This window comes from Phocoena sinus, chromosome 14 (assembly GCF_008692025.1).
Source record: "Phocoena sinus isolate mPhoSin1 chromosome 14, mPhoSin1.pri, whole genome shotgun sequence".
In the NCBI taxonomy this organism is placed as follows: Eukaryota; Metazoa; Chordata; class Mammalia; order Artiodactyla; family Phocoenidae; genus Phocoena; species Phocoena sinus.
Genome location: NC_045776.1, coordinates 80,496,395 through 80,516,009, shown reverse-complemented (window position 1 = coordinate 80,516,009; position 19,615 = coordinate 80,496,395). Strand labels below are relative to the sequence as shown.

The 19,615-nt window shown below is 46.4% G+C and overlaps 1 protein-coding gene across 4 annotated transcripts in view; it reads left to right on the top strand.

The window, feature by feature from the left end:
* CUX2 (cut like homeobox 2) overlaps positions 1-19,615 on the top strand; it is a 261,309-nt gene that overhangs the window by 194,755 nt on the left and 46,939 nt on the right. For all 4 annotated transcript variants that reach the window (XM_032603325.1, XM_032603324.1, XM_032603323.1 and 1 more), the window contains exon 4: positions 5,634-5,712. In XM_032603325.1, the coding sequence (XP_032459216.1) occupies positions 5,634-5,712 (79 nt within the window). The remainder of the gene's footprint in view (positions 1-5,633; positions 5,713-19,615) is intronic.

Here is a 19,615-nt window from a genome sequence, read left to right as displayed (position 1 = left end):
TACACCTGTTAACTTTCATACTCAGGGGACCAAACACATTTTCACCCCTTACATTACTTCGGGTAGTGTGAATGCCGCCTGCTTCATCAGACACTGAGCTATTTCTGATGGTGACCTTCTTGGTGTCTGTAGCTGGCCGCCACCTCCTCCTCCTCCTCTCCCTCCCCCAGATGGCCTTCAAAGATCTGCCTGTCACAAGCCAAAGCTGTCATTCTGGACCCTTTTCTCCTGCCCTTCTGCACTGTAGGACCCAGCCATGAGGCAGAAACACATGGCCTTTTATTTAGGCCGAGCTCACCTCTTCTGGGCACATGGGTGAAATACATTAGAGCTGCAGCTCTTGGAAAAGACATCCTGTATGGTTGGAAGAAGAATTATTGGCTTTATTAGAAAGCTTTTTTTCCAACTTCCATGGGACTCTTTACCACATGTTAGCCCATTCCTCCCCCAACAGCTTCTTAGGCAGATGGAGAGTATTATTCCCACGTGATGGATGAACAAACTGAGGCCAAGAGATGCTTCATGACATTGGGCCCAGCACTGGATCAGTCCCTGATGCCATCAGGCCTGGCCTTTTAGAAATAGACAGGGTCATCGCTCTAAAACAAGACTGAACAAGGCAGGACATCCGAATGACTACTGTCTTCAAGAGTCATATTTACTATAGGAGGCCCTAAACTTGAACTAATTCAGACCTAGTGCCATTCCAGGATGTTTTTTGATCTCTGCTTTTGAAAATATTGTCCAGCCATTAGGTGAACCTCTAAAGCAGGGATCAGCAAATGTTTTCTGTTAAGGGCCAGAGAGAGTAAATATTTTCAGCTTTGCAGCCAGAATGTCTGTCACAACTATGCAACTCCACCATTATAGCATGAAAGCAGCCATAGACAATACATAAAAGAATGATTGTAAAAAAAAAAAAAAAAAAAAAAGAATGATTGTAGCTGTGTTCCAATAAAACTTTATTTAAGCATACAGATGAAGGGCCACATTTGGCCCAAGGGCCATAGTTTCCTAACCTTTGATCTAGGACAGTGCTGTCCAGTAGAAATAGAATGCAAACGACATAAGTAATTAAAATTTTTCTAGTAGCTGCGTTATAAAAAGTAAAATGAAATAGGTTAGTTTAATTTTGATAATATATTTTATTGAACCCAATATGTCCACAATATTATCATTTCAACATGAAATCAATATAAAAATTATTGAGATATTTTACATTCCTTTTTGCTTTCTAAGACTTAGAAATCCCATATTTTACACGTACAGCCTATCTGAATTTGAATAGTCACATTTCAAGTGCTCACTGGCCACATGGGCTAGTGCTTACTGTTTTGGACAGCACAGCTTTAATGGGGCGGGCTGACATTATCAGGAGACAGTCGTACACATAATCAATACACAACTGATAAGCACCATGAATGGATAGTAGAGGGTGCTATGCATAGGGACCGGGAAACAATAAAGGGATCTTCTGTGACTTGCCCTCACCTCTGCCGTGAATTCCTTTTTGGAAGTCAATAGCAGGGCTTCCCTGGTGGTCCAGTGGTAAGGAATCCACCTTCCAATGCAGGGGATGTGGGTTTGATCCCTGGTCGGGAGCTAAGATCCCACATACCACGGGGCAACTAAACCAGCGCACCACAACTACTGAGCTCGTGCGCCTCAACAGGAGAGCCCGCATGCTGCAAACTACAGAGAGAAAACCCACATGCCACAACTAGAGACAAACCTGAGTACCGCAACAAAGAACCCGTGCCGCAACAAAAGATCCCACATGCCTCAACGAAGACCCCACGTTCTGCAACTAAGACGCAACACAGCCAAAAAAAGAAAGAAAGAAAAGAAATAAATCAGAAGTCAATAGAACATTCTTATGCCTATCGTAAACTCCAGCTACCACACATGCTTAGCATGGACGACTGTAAAATGAAGCATTCAGACTTTGTGCTGGCTCATCTTTGATAATTCTCCATCTAGGGATCGGGAGATGAATTGCTTTTGTTTCTCATGGCTTTTCTTGGACCTCAGGTCAGCAGCATAGCAGCCCCTGACCTGGTACAGCCATAGATAGCAAATCAAGGCATCAGCATCCAGATGGGGTCCGAGTGATTGTCCCCACTGGCTGGGATGATTTTTCTATCCAGGAGAAAGGGGCCCACATCTGGATTCAGAACAGTAATTTCAACCCCAGACCTGGTGTGAATCTCACTCTACCATTTACTTACTGAGTGACCTTGGGCAAGTTACTTAACCTTGCTGAGTCTTAGTTTCCTCATCTGTACAATGGGGATAATGACAGCAGCTACCTTCAGTGATTGGTGTATGGAGAGGGATGATTATGAATAGTAAGTGTCTGGTACATGGTAAACTCTGAATATTACATTATTATTATTATTAGTGCATCAAGGATGTCCCCCCAAACTCTGAATTAATTGCCCCCTCCTCACATTAATCTGGAGACTCCAGTGTTTGCACCACCTCCTCCTGTGTTACGGTTCCTCTTTGACATTGCTGTGTCTCCCACTCAGCTGTGAGTCCCCAGAACAGGAACTGTGTTTTGTACATCTTAGCAAGAATAAAAATCTTCCCTTTGCCTAGATTCTAGAACATTATTTCTGTCCATCACCATCTTCCCCTTCTGGGAGATAATTCCTGATGTTCCTTCCACCCATCAAACTGGGTCAGTCTCCCCCCACTTACACACTCTCAAGACCCCTGTGCTTTTCCTTTGAAGCGTTTAGCACATGTAATTAATGAATTATCTGGGGAATCTGCCTTTTCTTTTTTTTTTTTTTTTTTTTTTTTTGCGGTACGCGGGCCTCTTACTGTTGTGGGCTCTCCCATTGCGGAGCACAGGCTCCGGACGCGCAGGCTCAGCGGCCATGGCTCACAGGCCCAGCCGCTCTGCGGCATGTGGGATCTTCGCGGACCAGGGCACGAACCCGGGTCCCCTTCATCGGCAGGCGGACTCTCAACCACTGCGCCATCAGGGAAGCCCTGGGGGATCTACTTTAATGTCCGTCTCCCCACTGGACTGTGAGTCCTCTAAGGGTGGGGCTTGAGGCTGCATTATTCATCGCTGAGTTCTCAGCTCACAGGTCATGGCACATAGCAGGTGCTCAGGAAATGTTTGTTGAATGTAGGAGAGACTGTCATTCACTCTGGAAGGTAAGCGACCAGAGATTGCTCTCAGAATAACAACGAGAGAGCTTAAAGAGCTTTTGTAACTGACCTTTTTAAAATCACTTGCTCAACATCCACCATATATTTCTCTCCACCTCTCTTAAATAAAAATTCTCTGTGGACCTTGTAAAACCTTCAAGCCATGCTGTCCAGTAGAAATATAATGTGATCTACACATGTACTTTTACATTTTGTAGTACCTGCATTTTAAAAAGTAAAAGAAAACAGGTGAAATGAATTTTAATAATATATTTTATTTAACCCAGAATACCCAAAATTTTATCACTTCAACATGTAATCAACATAAGAATAGCTGATGAGCTATTGTACATTCTCTTTTTTTGAACCAAGTCTTTGAAATCCGGTGCATATTTGCACTCACAGCACATCTGGATTTGGACTTGCCACGTTTCAAGTGCTTAGTACCCACATGAGGCTCATGGCTGTCATATTGGAAGCTGCAGAGAAACTGCTATGGTTTTCAAATTCTTCTTCCCAGAGTGCCCTGCTGTCTGTGGAGGCGAGGCTTTTCTCAGGTGGTCTTCATAGGACACCAGAGATGAGCACAGCTGAAGTTTATCATCCTGCACTGGGCAGAACCTGTCCCCATAACAGGCAAGAAGGAAGGAAGGGGTTGATCATACCAAGAGGTGACATGTCTATGGGGCTTAATGCATGCTAGGAGTTTTGCAAAGGGCTTTACATTGTGTTAAGTCATTTGATCCTCTAGCGACGCTTTGAGGGAGGCTATCATATTATTATCCCCGTTTTACAGGTGGGGAAGTAGAGGCACAGGGATTGAAGTGACCCACCTGTTCAAGGACACACAGATAATAAGTGGTGGAGCTGGGATTTGAACCCAGGCAGCCTGGCTCCAGGACCTATACCTCGGTTGATCACCTCTGTGAGCAGACTGTCTCAGAATTGGGCCCTGCCATTTCTCTACAATGGTGTCACAGACAGGATCTAGAGTCAGTGCTACCCACTTGGATTTGTTCATTCAACAAATTATGTTGAGCCCCTTCTGTGCACCAGACCACACGCTCACAGAGCTTACTTTGAGGGGAGGAATTCAATAACAGACACTTCCCCAAATGGTGTTACTGGGATTCATAGGAAAAGCCCAGCTCTGAAAGAGGGTGTTGACAAGTAGATGCTCTGATAGAGTCATCATTTAGCAAGTTGGCACCAGAGGGAGAGGTATTTCAGTGCCAGGGGGAATAAAGCTCTGTTCCAGTCCAAAGGGGGATGCCAGCCCAGTGTGTCCTCGAGGAGGTAGCGATGGTGACCTGTGGGTGCCAGGAGCTTGGTCCAACAGTATGCCAGGAAGGCCCAGGACTAATGCCAAGGGGAGTGGTCAAGAAGAGCCAGCATCAAGGCAGTTGTGAGGCCGGAGCTCAGAATTCACAGCCAGGAGCGGAGGGATGAGATGGTGCTGAGCCCCAGAAACACATCTTACGGAGTCTCACTGGCAGAACAATAAAAGTCTGTGAGCAAGAGAACGAATGCATGAAAGTAGCTCCTCACTACTGGTCATCCAGTCATTTGGTGTATTCATCAATCAAGAGGCATTTATTGAGCACCTTTGGTATGCCAGGAACTGTTTCACAAGCTGTCACTCTTGACATTTGTTGAAACTGATATCTTACTAGAGATTCAACAATTTCTCTTTAATTTTCAGTGGCAAGACATATTCCCCAGATGTGTCCCACTTTCCTACAAAACGTGTCATATTTGAACCTCTGACATTAATAACAGCAATAATAGTAACAGCTGTTAATAACCTACTGTTGTGCCAGGCCCTGTGCTAAGCACTTATATATAGCTTCTTTTGATCCTCACAACAGGCCTAAGAGGTAGTTTCTATTATTTACCCCTTTTTTTTTTTTTTTTTTTTTGCGGTACGCGGGCCTCTCATTGCTGTGGCCTCTCCCGCTGCGGAGCACAGGCTCCAGACGCGCAGGCTCAGCGGCCATGGCTCATAGGCCCAGCTGCTCCGCGGCATGTGGGATCTTCCCAGACCGGGGCATGAATGCGTGTCCCCTGCATCGGTAGGCAGACTCTCAACCACTGTGCCACCAGGGAAGCCCCATTTACCCCCATTTTACATATGAGGAAACTGAGGATCAGAGAGGGGCAGTGACTTGCCCAAGGTCATACAGCCAGATGCAGTGGAGCTGGAACTTGAACCCAGACTTTCTACTCCATACTGTTTTCTTTTTTCTTTTTTTTTTTTTAACAGGCAAAGTCTATTTATTTAGAACTTGCTCTGGCAAAGGAGTCAGCCACCATCAGCTGAATTTTGGCAGTCTACTCCATACTTTTAATCTTCATTTCCCTTCTTCCTCCCCCCAATCCCATGTTTGCACATATAGAAAATGATTAAATTTGCTTCTAGACTCAGATGCTGTGGTCACACGTGATTCTTTCTCTTGTTGTTTCCAAAGGTGGTGGCTCTTAGTAAGAGAAGTCAGGAGGCCGAAGCCGCTTTCCTGAGCGTTTACAAGCAGTTAATTGAAGCACCAGGTAAGACATGCTTGGGCTCCATGAGTGAATAATTAACAAAAATAAACTGCTGTTAGGACTGTTACACAGGGGCCTCCTCTCAGTGGCATCTGGGGACAGGCCAAGACTCCTGGGTGAGGCCAGGCCCTCCATGGGTAGGAGTTGTAGGGACTGAGGGGGTCTACACCCAGTCTGGTGTGATGTGTCCCCACATGACTCTTCCATCTTACCCCACTGCCTTCCAACATCAGCCAGGGAGCTTTGGGGGGCTCCTGGTAAGATCTCCCACCTGGATCTTCTTGGGGAGCTGAGTGTCTTGCCCACCAGAACCCCCATCCCTTTGCCACAAGGGGCAGAAGGCACCCAGTGCTCTCTGCCAGCAGAGGGCGCTGGAGGAAAGACTGCAGATGTTTCCTCCAACATGGCACGGCCAACCTCAAAAACTTGATGTTCCTCAAAAACCAAACCCAAAAAAGCATATACTGTATGACTCCATTTACATAAAATATGAAGACAGGCAAAAATTAATGTCAGCACTATTCACAATGGCTAAAAGGGGGAACAACCCAAATGTCCATCAGTGGCTGAATAAATAAAATGTGGTTTACCAATCCAGTGGAATATTATTTAGCCATAAAAAGTAATGCAGTACTGACACATGCTACAGAGTGGATGAACCTTAAAAACATGATGCTGAGTGAAAGAAGCCAGATACAAGAGGTCACACAGTTTATGATTTCATTTGTATGAAGTACCCAAAATAGGCAAGTCTATAGAGACAGAAATCAGATTGGTGGTTACCAATTTGGGGGCAGGAGAGAATGGGGAGTGAATGCTTAATGGGTATGAGGTTTCCTTTTAGGGGAATAAAAATGTTCTGGGACTAGATAGAGGTGGTGGTTGCACATCATGAATGTACTAACTGGCACTGAACTGTTCACTATAAAATGGTAAATTTTGCGTTACAGAATTTCACCTAAAAAAAAAAAAAAGGCACCTGTGCTGTTAGAAGTCAAGAGAGTGGTTTCTCTTGGATGGGGTGATAGTTCCTGGGAGGGGCCTTTGGGGGCTGGAGATGTTGCTTCTTGATCTGGGTGTGGATTACAGAGGTATGATCAGCTTGAGAGCTTCAACTGTGTACCTAAATATGTAGATATACTTCTGAAAAAAGTTTCCCTTTTTTTTTTTTTTTTTTTTTTTTTTTTGCGGTACGCGGGCCTCTCACTGTTGTGACCTCTCCCTTTGCGGAGCACAGGCTCCAGACGCGCAGGCTCAGTGGCCATGGCTCACGGGCCTAGCTGCTCCGCAGCATGTGGGATCTTCCCGGACCAGGGCACGAACGCGTGTCCCCTGCATTGGCAGGCAGACTTTCAACCACTGCACCACCAGGGAAGCCCAAGTTCCCTTTTTTAAAATGGCCCGTCCTCTGCACGTTTTCATTTATTGACCCAGAGATGGGAACCCAGAATGTAGTGATTTGCTTAATAATGGTGGAGCTGGGAGACGACTCCACTGTGCTAACTCCCTCCACCCAGACAGCCCCTTTAATCCATTGCTAGTACTTCCACACAGCTGCAGGAATTAGTGCTATCAGAAGTGACTGGAGCTGGGGGTTTACGAAGAAGAAAATGAGATCCCACTCTAGGCTGAGCCATGGAGAAGGCAAAGTCATTTATATTTGATGTCAAGGTTGTTTGTGAGATCTTTGTGCAGGGGATGGGAAAGTCCCTCGTTCCATCTGTCTTGGGCAATTGTGGTGGTTTAAATAGTGTCCTCCCAAAATTTATGTCTACTCTGAACCTCGTAGTGTGACCTTATTTGGAAACAGGGTCTTTGCAGATGTAATTAGTTAAGGATCTTGAGATGAGATCATCCTGGACTTAGGGAGGACCCTAAATCCAATGAAGGGTGTCCTTATAAGAAGAGGAGAGGGAGTTTTGGGACACAGACACAGGGAAGAGGGCCATGTGAAGACAGAGGCGGAGTTTGGAGTGATGCAACTACAAGCCAAGGAATGCCTGAGGCCACCAGGAGCTGGAAGAGGCAAGGAAGGATCCTCCGCTAGAGCCTTCAGAAGGAGCACAGCCCTGACAGCAACTTGAGTTTGGACTTCTGGCCTCCAGAACTGTGAGAGAATAAACTTTTGTGGTTTTAAGCCACCTTAGTGGGTGGTGCTCTGTTAATGGCTGCCCCAGGAAACTAATACAGCAACAATGATGTGAAGCTTCCCCTCCAAAAGCACATGAGCTGGGTGGTGAGGGAAGTCTTCTAGCCTGTTCTACTCAAAGTGTAGTCCATGGACCAGCAGCATTGGCTTCGCCTGGAGCTCGTTAGAAATACAGAACCTCGGGCCATTGAAGCGTCTGCATTTTAACAAGCTCCCCAGGGGATCCAGGAGCACATCACAGTCAGAGAAGCAGTGGCCAGGTGTAGAAGTTGCATGTGCTCTACCCTCTGCATGTTACAAGCCCCAAGGGAACAGGCCCTACCAGTCCCTGTCTCCCTGGCACAAAGAAGTTGAGTCCAGTGCCTGATGCCTCACAGCCAGGGAGAGATGGGACTCAGCTCTTGATACATTCAACAACTATTTCTAGAATGCCTGCTCATGTCACAACTTGGCTACTCGTGGGAGGTTATGTTAGTTTCCTATTGCTGTAACAAACTGCCGCAAACTGGGTGGCTTAAAACAACAGATCCTATTCTTTCTCAGTTCTGGAGGCCGGAAGTCTGAAATCAAGGTGTCGGCAGGGCTCTGCTCCCTCCGAAGACAAACACTGTTTGGTGTAGGGAGCAGAAAGCTGAGTAACTTGCATCCTTCACGTTACACACTGTATTTCAATAGGGGAGGACTCTTGCCTACCTCTTCCAGCTTCTGGTGGCTCCAGGTGTCCCTTGGCTTGTGGCTGCATCACTCCAGTCTCTGCCTCTGTCTGCACATGGCCTTCTTCCCTCTGTGTCTCTGGGTCCCAAATCCCCCTCTTCGTTCTCTTATAAGGACACTGGTCACTGGATTTAGGCCCCGCCCAGATAATCCAGGATGATCTCATCTCAAGATCCTTAACTTAATTACATTTGCAAAAGACCCTTTTCCAAAAAAGGTCACATTTACAGGTTCCAGGCATTAGGGCATGGATGTATATTTTGGGGTCACCATTCAGCCCACTACAGAGGCACCTGCAGACTCGACTCGCTCTGCTCCAGTCCCGTGCTCTGCCCTGATTCTGCACTCGCAGGAAGGCAGCATGGCCACATGGATTTTCTCAGTCAGAATGTTTTGGTGGCAAGAATGGCTGGAACCAGACAGCACAGCCCTCCAGGCTCTGTGCCTTCCCCCTGCCAGGGCATGGCCCTGTGGTATGAGGCCAGGACAGCTGTGTCTGCAGCCCTGGTCGTTATCACCTTTACTGAGGACCACACCAGGCACGTGGCTGAGAGACTGAGAGGCTGCCCCATTCCTTGCAGCCTTTTTGCTTATGATGTCTCCACCCTTATCAGAGCTATCTGGGAAAAAATTTGGAAAAATACACCCTCTTATTTCCCACTCTTTTCAGTTCTTTGGGTTGCACAGTCTCAGTGGCGAATGACAGTGGAGGGTGACCCAGTACAGACCCCAGAGATACCTCCCACGAGTCCACATGCCCAGCTCCTCCACCGGGTCTCATAGTACCTTTCCTGTAGCACCAGGGGGCAGCACTGAGATGGGCTTGTGTTTCCAGGCAAAGACCCCAGTTCAAATCCTGCCTGTACCACTTACTCATTGGGTAACTGTGGACGAATTAATTCACCTCCCTGAGCTTCAGTCTTCGCTTCTATAAATTGGGAATAATATCAGAGTCTGTCTCATACAGTCATTGGGAGGCTTCGGCGTGCATGGCGCAGAGTGGCACTTGCTAAGTGTTAACTGTTCTTATCATCATCTGTGTGTCCCTAGGACAAGTGAAATTCCACAAGCCTGGGACTGAGTCATAGTAAACCTGTGTACCCTGAATCCAGTACACAGTAGGCACCTAATAATTGTTTGTTGAATGAATTAGAAATAAGATTCAGACGCAGAAAGTGGGAGAAGAGTTATTTGAATGAAAAGGTACTTTTTTCAACTAGTGCTTCCTGCTTGTCACGTGTTTATCTACTCAGATGGCATTTATTGAGTGCCTCCTGTGTGCCCAGCACTCACTAGACACTGGGAACATAACCATGAGCCTGCCGATACAGACACGGGCCCAGACCTCAGAGAACTTGCATTCTGGTGGCAGAGGTAAACAGATCATCACTCAAGTAACCTGTTGTCTCAAACCCAGGGGAGCGTTTGGGGGTGAGAAGGGGCTTACAGCCCCCATGTGGGAGAGAGCATCATTTCTGGGGTTCACTGTGGACCCACATCTTTCTGAAAATATGTTAACCCACGAGGCCAGAACCGCGGTGCCAGTCAGGGACCGTGAGCGCTCCCAAGATTGGCATGGAACTTCCTGGAAAGTTCCCGTGCTCTCTTGCCCCTCTCCCCAAACGGTCATTCCAAGCCTAGTGCTGACTCCACGTGTCTGATTTCCCAACTCTACTCCCCAGAAATGGAGGGGTGGGGGGGACGTACATCCCCAGCTGTCACCAAGCTAGAGAACGAGGAACCTTAACTGATGGAGACATACCATACGAACAGCCCCTTCAGGGCTCTAATTCATTTTCAAGACATTTAAGAATAACAAAATGTTTTAATGATTTCTTAGGGGAATTAGGAAGACATATTTTTGTTCTCATTAAATTGTATCCTCAGACACAAGAACCAAATGTCAGATGTGTTGTTGGTGCTCGGAGCTTCCCTGTTCACTGTCCCTGCCACACATGCCTCCCCAGCCCCTCCATAAAAATAACACTCTTGGAAATTTTGCCAGGATGAACACTCTCCTGTTTTTATACTTCCTGACAGGCAAATTATTTGTCGAAATACTTCCCATCCACACCTCCCCCCCGAAGCCACACAAGTCCTGATTCAACATTTTTGTTTTGAGTGACTGCTGCCAACACAAATCTTTGGCAGAGAATGCGATATAGCGTGATTGCTCAGCAAGTATTTTGATAAGTGTGCAGCCTGTATGTCTATAATTATGAAAGAAAACCGTAAATCTTTTGGATATTGTTCACACAGATGTGGCGTGAAGTGAGGAAAAAAAGCAGTAAAACGTGTTAAAAGCATAATTAATGTCATTGTTGTAGAGGATGATTTGATTTAAACCTTTCTGACTCCTGTACCGGTGACGGCTGATTTCTTTATTGCATTCATAGAGTCACTAGGTACCAACCCAAGTTTCAGAGAGCTAACTTATTAACTGAGTGATTAGTTAAAAGCAAAAAGAAAAAAATTTAAAGAGAAAACAAGGAAAGAGCAAGTAAGAGGACAGGCAGAGGAACACTGCTGAAGAGATAAGGGAGAGGTGAGTCCCCCCAGTTTTTTTTTTTTTTTTTTTTGCCTTACTTTGTATTTTTTAAAATCTGATGCAGGAGATGGCAACTCCTCACAGGCATTTCTCTCCCTGCTCCTCCTTTCAGGAGGCAAGGCTGGGCAGCTTAGGTTGATCAAGCTGTAGCATCAGACACAGTGGGGTGGGACTCTCAGCTTGGTGTTTTTTTTTTTTTTTTGAGCTGTGTGACCTTGGGCAGGGGCCTGAACCTCTCTGACTCTGGTTTCTGTGTCTTTAGCAGAGGGATAATAGAACCTGTTCATCAGTCAATGTGAGGATTCTATACCTGTACATGAAAGCATTTGGCAGGTTGGATAATCAGCAGCCCACTGCAAAGCTGCCATCAGGGTATAAGTTACGTGAGTCACACGCATTGGCTTTGGATTTCATACAGCTCTGTCAATTATCAAGGAAGTGGGGTGAGAGGTTTAACACTACAGGGTTACTGAACGTGCAGTAGGACAATACTTTCCAATGTTTAGGATTTTTAAATTTTTCTCCGCAATTATAGAAGTTGTATATGCCTACTGTCAAATTCAGAAAATACGGAAATAGGAGGGGAAAACTACCTACTAGAAAAGCAGTGGCAATATTTTGTTGTTTTCCTATCTGATCTTTTCCCCATGTACTTTTTCAAAATGGTCGTTCATTCTGCATGTACCATTTTCAATCCTGCTTCCTTTCACCCACTACAAGCATCTGTACTTCTCTGTGTGATTACAAATTCTGAGTAACTTTGGTTCCTCTTGTGTAACAGTCTCTTGTGTAGCTGTATTGTAATTTACTGAACCCCATTCCCAACACTGGGTATTCGGGGTTCTTGGGAATGCAAGGCGTATTGGTACTGTACTGTAGTTATAAGAGTGAGAAAGAAAACTTGGGAAGGGGAATGTATTGTAGCCACATATTGACCACAAACCCAGGAAAAGTGGTCAGAAAGAATAAGAATTTTTTCCCCCTTGTTGATTTATTTTGTACTTCTTTGTTTATTAGTTACACTAAATATCTTTTCACATGTTGTGAACCACTCATATTTATTATTTTGTAAATCACTGATTCATGTACCCTTAGCACATTTTTCTATCAGAGAGATCATTTTCTTATTGATTTGTAGGTGCTCTTTGTATATTAGAGATACTAACCTTTGTCCTGGTAAATGTGTTTCATATCTTCTCCCCTAGTTTGCCTTTTGTTTCTTAATTTTGTTTACAATGTCTCTTGTATATGATACACGGCACACATTCAAAAAATATTAGCAGAAAGTAGGAAATCTTACCAGACCTTTGCTTTATGGCTTCTGGATTTATTGTCATATTTTAAAAAAACCCTCTCCCCTGAAGGTTGTAGGATTTTTTAAGTACTTTTGTGATCTCAATTTTTAGAAATTTGAATCTTTGAAGCATTTGAAATATATGGTGATGGAAGTAGAAAGTGGGGTTAAGAATTTAACATTGTGTTTGTCCCAAATGACTAGTTCTACTGCCATCTAGTGGATAAGCCACCTTTGCAGATAAAGGCAATACAGATTTCAGTGTAATGAAAGCTGTCTTTGGCTGCCCTCACCTCCTTCCCTTCCTCCCTGTATATGCCTCTGCCCATTTGGTCCTGTTGAGCTCAGGGGAGCACAGAAGGGTAACATAAAAGGTTATTTAACCCATAAAAAAAGGAAAAGTTTAACAGCAGATTTTCCAGAGATGGTACTTAACTTCAAAAGGCATTGTCTCCCCATTTTCTGCCACACCTTTGCCTCTGCCATTTCTTCTGCCAGGAGTGCCCTTTCCTCCTGGCCACCTGTCTGATTTTTACTACTCCTGGCAGCTAAGGGTTGAAAGATGATTAAAGGAAAACATCCAGCATGATGCTGGTACCCAGTGGGTGCTCAATAAACGGCTGCTCCCTTTCAGAAGGGATGACAGGCATTTCAGCTGTGGCTTTTCATCAGCTCATTCTCTGAGCACCTACCATGTGCTGAGCCCTGTGGCAACCCAAACTTGAGTCCTGCCCTGCCCTCGGAGTCCAGCAGGGGCCACATGACCCGAAGACAGACGGCCAGAACACCCAGCAGAAAAAGGGCTTCAAGGTGGGAAGGCCAGGAGAGGTGCCTCAGGGAGAGCAGCCTTTGAATTTAAACAATGAGCTACCATCCTTGTGGGGCGGTTTCTTGGGTGCTCCCTGTGTGCCAGGCAGTGCGCTCAGCCCCTTACAGAAAGGATTTCACTTATCCCCTCTGCCCCATGGAGGTAGGTATTGCCATCCTGCCCTGCTGTGTGGCTGAGGCAATGCAGGCTCAGAGAGGTCAAGCCACTTGCCCAAGGTCACACAGCAGAGAGGTAGTGGAGCCTGAATCTTGATCCCTGGCACCAAACCCAGATGCAGGATTAATTTTAAAATTGAAAGGGTTGGGGGACTTCCCTGGAGGTCCAATAGTTAAGACTCCATGCTACCAATGCAGGGGGCCCGGGTTCGATCCCTGGTCAGGGAACTAAGATTCCACATGCTGCACAGTGTGGCCAAAAACGAAAAAAAAATTTGAAAAGATTGGAACAAAACCATTAGAAATTTGCCATCTAAATACAGTGAAAAACAGCTAAGGGTCTTTGCTGCCAGTAGGTTGAGAGGTTCTAGGGTGAGAGGATGAGCCCTTTGCAGAAATGCAGATGTGTTAGCTGGAGGAAGAACATGACCCCTAACAGACACGTACACCTGGTCCTCCTGGCCCAGGGCTCCAAAGGCTGGTACTTCTGTTGAGGAGAAATTGAGCCACAGAGCTCCAAATTCAGGGGGCAGAGAGATGCCAGAAGGAGCACTAGCGGGACTCTAGGCTGAGGGACCCTCTCAGAGTGGGGCCAGTCCCCGTCCTGCCATCTTGCATCCTGTATCGCACCTGACTTATTTGATCCTCAGTTTCCCCACTTGTGAAGTATGGATAATGATCTCACCTAATTATGGGCCCATTGGGTGGATTCAGTGGGAATGGAGAACACTTAACATGGTGCCTGGTACAGAGTAGTAGCCCCATGCAATTCATTCAACAAACATTGAACTCCTACTGTTTGATAGGCGCTCTACTCGACACCAGGGGCACAATGTTAGGCAAAACAGACACTGTCCCTGCCTGCCTGGAACTTTCTGTGCAGCTTAGTCTATGGAAACTTTGTTTTTACTACAATGGACACGGGTTTGAGTCCCAGCTCTGCTGCTCCCTGGATGGGTAACCTTGAGTAACTAGCTCTACCTCTCTGAGCCTCCGTTTCCTCCTCTGGAAAAGCACACTTACCTTCTGGTACCTCTGGGAGGATTAAGCAAGGTGAAGAGTATAAAATCCTAAGCTGGTGTCTGGCACACAGTAAATGCTCAGTAGACCAGTGGCTGCCATTGCTGTTGGTGGTGGTGTTACTGTTACATCACCACCCAGTGCCAAGAAGGAAGGCCTTCTCCAGCCCCTCTGTCCGTGCTTAAGCCGGGAGACCCGGAAGCAGCCAGCCCTAGCAACGAAGGGAAGAAAGCACGGCCTCCATTTGCATACAAGGGCTGGGCAGCCCATCTGCTATCAAAAAGTTAGGATTAAAGGATCAAAGTTAGGCCCGCTGCCGCCGTCAGTAGCCTGAACCTCCTGCCCACACAGGCGCCCGGAGCCGGGGCCCAGATGGGAGAAGGCTTCTGTCTCAGAGATACTTTGGAGGGACACATGCATACTTCTGCATATATGTGTTTCTAAACAGCCTCTCGGACAGCCTTTGCAGCTCCAGCTTTCCTAAAAAAAGCTCTGAGCACGGCTTTCCTTCAGATGGACACAGTGGGAGGAATGAGACAGCTTTCCCTAGACTCACGACTCTCCCACACAGCCCCATAGACACTTTTTTTAAAAAACACCAACAGCATCAGCTAGTGGTAGAAGATGGAATAGATGATGTTCTATCCATCCCCTCCTACAGAGGCTTTGGAAAGACTGGTGTGAGATTAAAATATTATAAATCCGTTGGCAGTATTCTCTAGGGGTTTAGATCCAATGTAACCAAAATGAATCAGTCATTTTATTAAGCGGTTTATGCATAAAGAGCAAGTTGATGACTGTAAGACAAAGGCACTCTATTTCCTGACGACGTTCCCCCTCCCCGCGTGCCCATCAGGACCTGCCATCTTGGATGGTTCATATTTGATCTTCCGTGTCTGCCAACGTGCTTAATTAATCCAAAGGATATGTAGTCAAACACTTCTGATTTGGGGTCCCCTGTTTTGGGCTTTTTTATTCAGGTTGGATCTAAAGCCGTTTGATTCCCGCTGCCACTGCCCTTGTCTATATATTGACAGTGTGTATGTTGCAGGAGTGAAGTGGGGGAAATAAAGTCCCGCTCACAGCTCTGGGCAGCCACGTGTCTCAGCTGAAAGGTTTCCCGTGGAAGCGCTGAGCCCGGCAGAAAGCCAGGCTCCGTGGCTCCAGATGAGGCGCTACAGGGATGTTCTGTCACTTCTCCTGACACTGAGATATGCGGCTTGCCAGACGTTGGAGGGGGACACAGGTCGCTTTGGAGACTGGGGGTCAGCGGGACCCCGCACTTCCCCAAGTGGGGTCACCTGACATAGGGAGCAGCCTTGGTGTACCTGGCGCAACACAGACTGAATACATTGCTCACCAGGTATCACCTTTCTAGTTCCTTCTAGAGAAAGTCTCAGTCAGGTGCTAAAGCATCTTAAATGCCTATGGAACACCTGTGAATCTCTCCTTTTAACCAAGGAAGAGCCGGCCTCAAGCTCAAGGTCTTGAGCAGGCAATGGGGATGTAACTAGAATTTAATAACATCAGTTTCTTGATTTTTCCTTTGTATTTATTTTAATGGTTAAAACCCCTTTTTTATGATACAGAATCCCAATGATCTACTTACAATAGTGAAACAAATATTCCTTTAAAATATATTTAAGTTAAAAACATCAAATCACATAAGGACAGATATCAAGTTGGTAATATTTTGGTGGCAGGTGGATGCAGCTTAAGGTGTGACATGTCACCAGCATTTGACGATTGGGCCACCCTGGGTTCAAATCCAGCTCTGCCTTTTTCAGCAAGTGGCTTCCCTCTGCTGGGCTGCAGTTTTGTCATCTGGAAAATGGGGAGAATAGCAATGTCTCCTGTGGTTGTTTTGATGATTAAATGAGATATAAACATCTGCAAAGTACCTGGCGTATGTCAGGGTGCAGGGGGTGGTGGGGATGAAGAAATGTCAGTTCCAGGCTGGGTGGGCATCTCATCTGCTCTTTACCCCCCAGCTGGATATGGGTGCCCCATCTGCCCCAGAATGAATGTTTGCTAGAGTTGGGAGGATGAAGACCAGAAACTAGTGTTTTAGAGCCAGAGCCTGCTCTGAACCCAATCACCACCCACCAGCACCCAGACCAGCCTACAGGGAGGAGAGGTGAGGCTGGCACCAAGAATTACCCAGGCATCGCCAGCCTCTCTGAGCCCCGTGTCCTCATCAGTAAAATGGGTCAGTTGTGAAGATGAAGCTAAGCTGTGTTTCTGGGACAGTAACTCAGGGGGGATTGGTCAGGATGGTGTACCAGCATGTCTTGGTCTAATGGGAGCTGTTTCTCCTGGTGCTTCCTGGGTCTGGATTATTCTCTCTCAGCCCCCTGCTGGCTTCCTCATTTCCTTCAGGGCTCTGCTCAAATGTCACCTCCCTGACCAGGCTGCCTCAATTAGCACACTGCCCCCAAGCACACACCTCAGGCCACTCTCTCCCCCAACCCTGCTGTTTTTGTTCTCAGCCCCCTTACAGCCATTGGTTTATTTGTCCATTGTCCATCTCTCCCCTCTAGAATGTCAACCCCAGGAAGGCAGGAATTTCCTCTTATTTACTGCTGTATCTCCAGGGCCCAGAAACTTCCCTAAGTAGATGCTCAGGAAGTATCTAGCAACCGAAGAAATGGTATCTGACACATAGCAGGTGCTCAGTAAAAAGGTACTAATGAATAAATGGCTGAATTACAGACTGTATTAGTTTTTTCCTGCTGCTGTAACAAATGACCACTAACTTAGGTGCTTAAAACAAGCAACATTTCTTGAGCACCTACTATGTGAAAGGCCTTGGGAGAAAGGGGTTGCTGAGAAATGAAAGCTAGATGCTCCCAGACCCCTGTGACTGTCAGGTTCTCTGAGAAGCCTCCTCCCAACATTTCAAAGATTTGCTGTCATTTCTGTCCCTTTCACTTTGTATTTGTAAGAGCAGCTAGTGACGTTTAGCTGATGCATCAACTAATACAGTTGGACAAAGTAAGCAGGAAGCCCTCGGATACGTCAGCTACCCCAGCTGAGCATTTTACTTATGCGTAACTTGGCAGAATCTTCCAGTCCTCTGAATGCTAATTTTTTTTTTCTACCTAACTCAATCCCCAGCAATGTAGCTCAGACCTCCGTGGATTTCTCCCAGATGGGGGAGTTGGGAAGAAATGAGTTTACCCACGTGCCGTAAAGTCTAGGAATTCTGTGGGGAGGAAATAAAGAATGCAATATGCCTGGGGAAGTAAGTGATCATCGTTGCTATGCACTCTTCAGAGCAGGGACCATACTCAACCCACTGCCCTGTTCCTCAGTAGTTGGAGAGGATGAACATACAGGAGGATCAGAGCCCAGCACCTGCTGCTTTGTCTTATGAAGCACACTTGTCTTCCTGGACGACTGGTGAAATGGGTGCAGCAGGAGGGAAGTAGGTTAGGCTTAAGTAAGAACTTCCTTCCTATGAGACTTGGAGTCTAGCAGCTCCTTAGTCCTGCCTGTCTCACAGTTGGTATCCAGCCAGTTGCCATGTATTATGGGTTGAATTGTGTGCCCCCAAAAGATATTTTGAAGTCCTAACCCCTGGTACCTGTGAATGTGACCTTATTTGGAAATAGAGTCTTTGCAGATGTGATGATGATAAGGGACGGTCCTTAGGGTGAGACCCTAATCCACCATGACTGGTGTCCTTATAAAAAGAGGAGAGAGAGACACAGAGAAGAGGGCCAAGTGATGACAGAGGCAGAGATTGAAGTGATGCCACCACAAGCTGAGAAATGCCAAGGATTGCTAGGAAAAAGCGTGGGACAGATCAAGATAGCACAGCTCTGCTAGCACCTTGATTTTGGACTTTGAACCTCCAGAGTACACACGATGTATTAGTTTTCAGAGGCTGCCATGCCAAATTTCCATAAACTGGATGGTTTAAAACAATGGAAATTTATCCTCTCGGTTTTGGAGGCCAGAAGCCCAAAAGTCAAGGTGTTGGCAGTGTTGGTTCCTTGTGGAGGCGCACAGGGAGAATCTGTTCCATTCCTCTCTCCTAGCTTCTGGTGGTGGCCGGCCATCGTTGGCATTCCTTGGCTTGTAGACACATCATTTCAATCTCTGCCTCTGTCTTCACGGGGCCTTCCCTGTGTGTTGTCTCTCTGTGTCTTCCCCTCTTATTGTAAAGACACCAGTCATTGGGATTAGTCAACCCTAATCCAGTCGACCTCATCTTAAATTGATTTCATCTGCAAAGACCCTGTTTCTAAATAAGGTCAGTTTCACAAGTTCTGGATGGACATGAATTTGGGGAAATGCTATTCAGCCTAGAACACCACACCCCATCAGTTCTTCCTATCTACCTCTTGTGTCTGAGCACTTCCCCCCAACTTCTCCTGCCACCGCCCTGATCCCAGCATCACTGCCTGGACTATTGCAGTAGCCCCTGTCTGGCTCCCTCTACAGCCCATTTTTCTTGCAGCAGCTTGGATGAGCCTTTGAAAAATGCGAATTAGAACATGTCACTTCCTAATGCTCTTAAGATAAGTCCTTTCCCCATCCATATTATCTGACTGGGATGTCACCTACACATAGACAGGGACACTACTGTGCCCCCCACAGGTAGATGCTCAACAAACTCTTGCTGAGTGAAGCAGGTGCATGGACTCATAGGTCCCCCTGTGAGCTCTGCCCACTTTAGATTCACCACTGTGGAATGTACCAGCACCTCAACATGGGCTCCACACCCACAGACTCCAGAGTCTAGCTGCAGCTCCACAGGAGAGGCACTGTGACTATCCCCACTTTACAGACCAGGAAACTGAGGCTCTGAGAGGCAAAAGAGTAATCACATATTGGTTTGGGTCGTCTGGAAGCATTCACATGCCAAGATGGCACCAGTGTGCAAGAGATTTATTGGGGAAGATGCCCGTGAAGGATGAAAGAGAGGGAGAGGAGGAGACCAGGAGAGCCTTCACTTGGTGATGCTGGTCTAACACCTGGGAAGGGAGAGAGGAAAGGAAGGAGGGTTGGTAGGAGGAACCTCAAACTGCAGTGCAGCTCTGAAAAAGTCTCAGCCAAGCTAAAACTAACAGGAGCCCCAAAGCAGGATGCAATAGTCTGCTCAGGCTGCTATAAGAAAACACCACAAAGTAGGTGGCTTAAACAACAGAATTTTCTCTCTTACAGTTCTGGAGGCTGGGAAGTCCAAGAT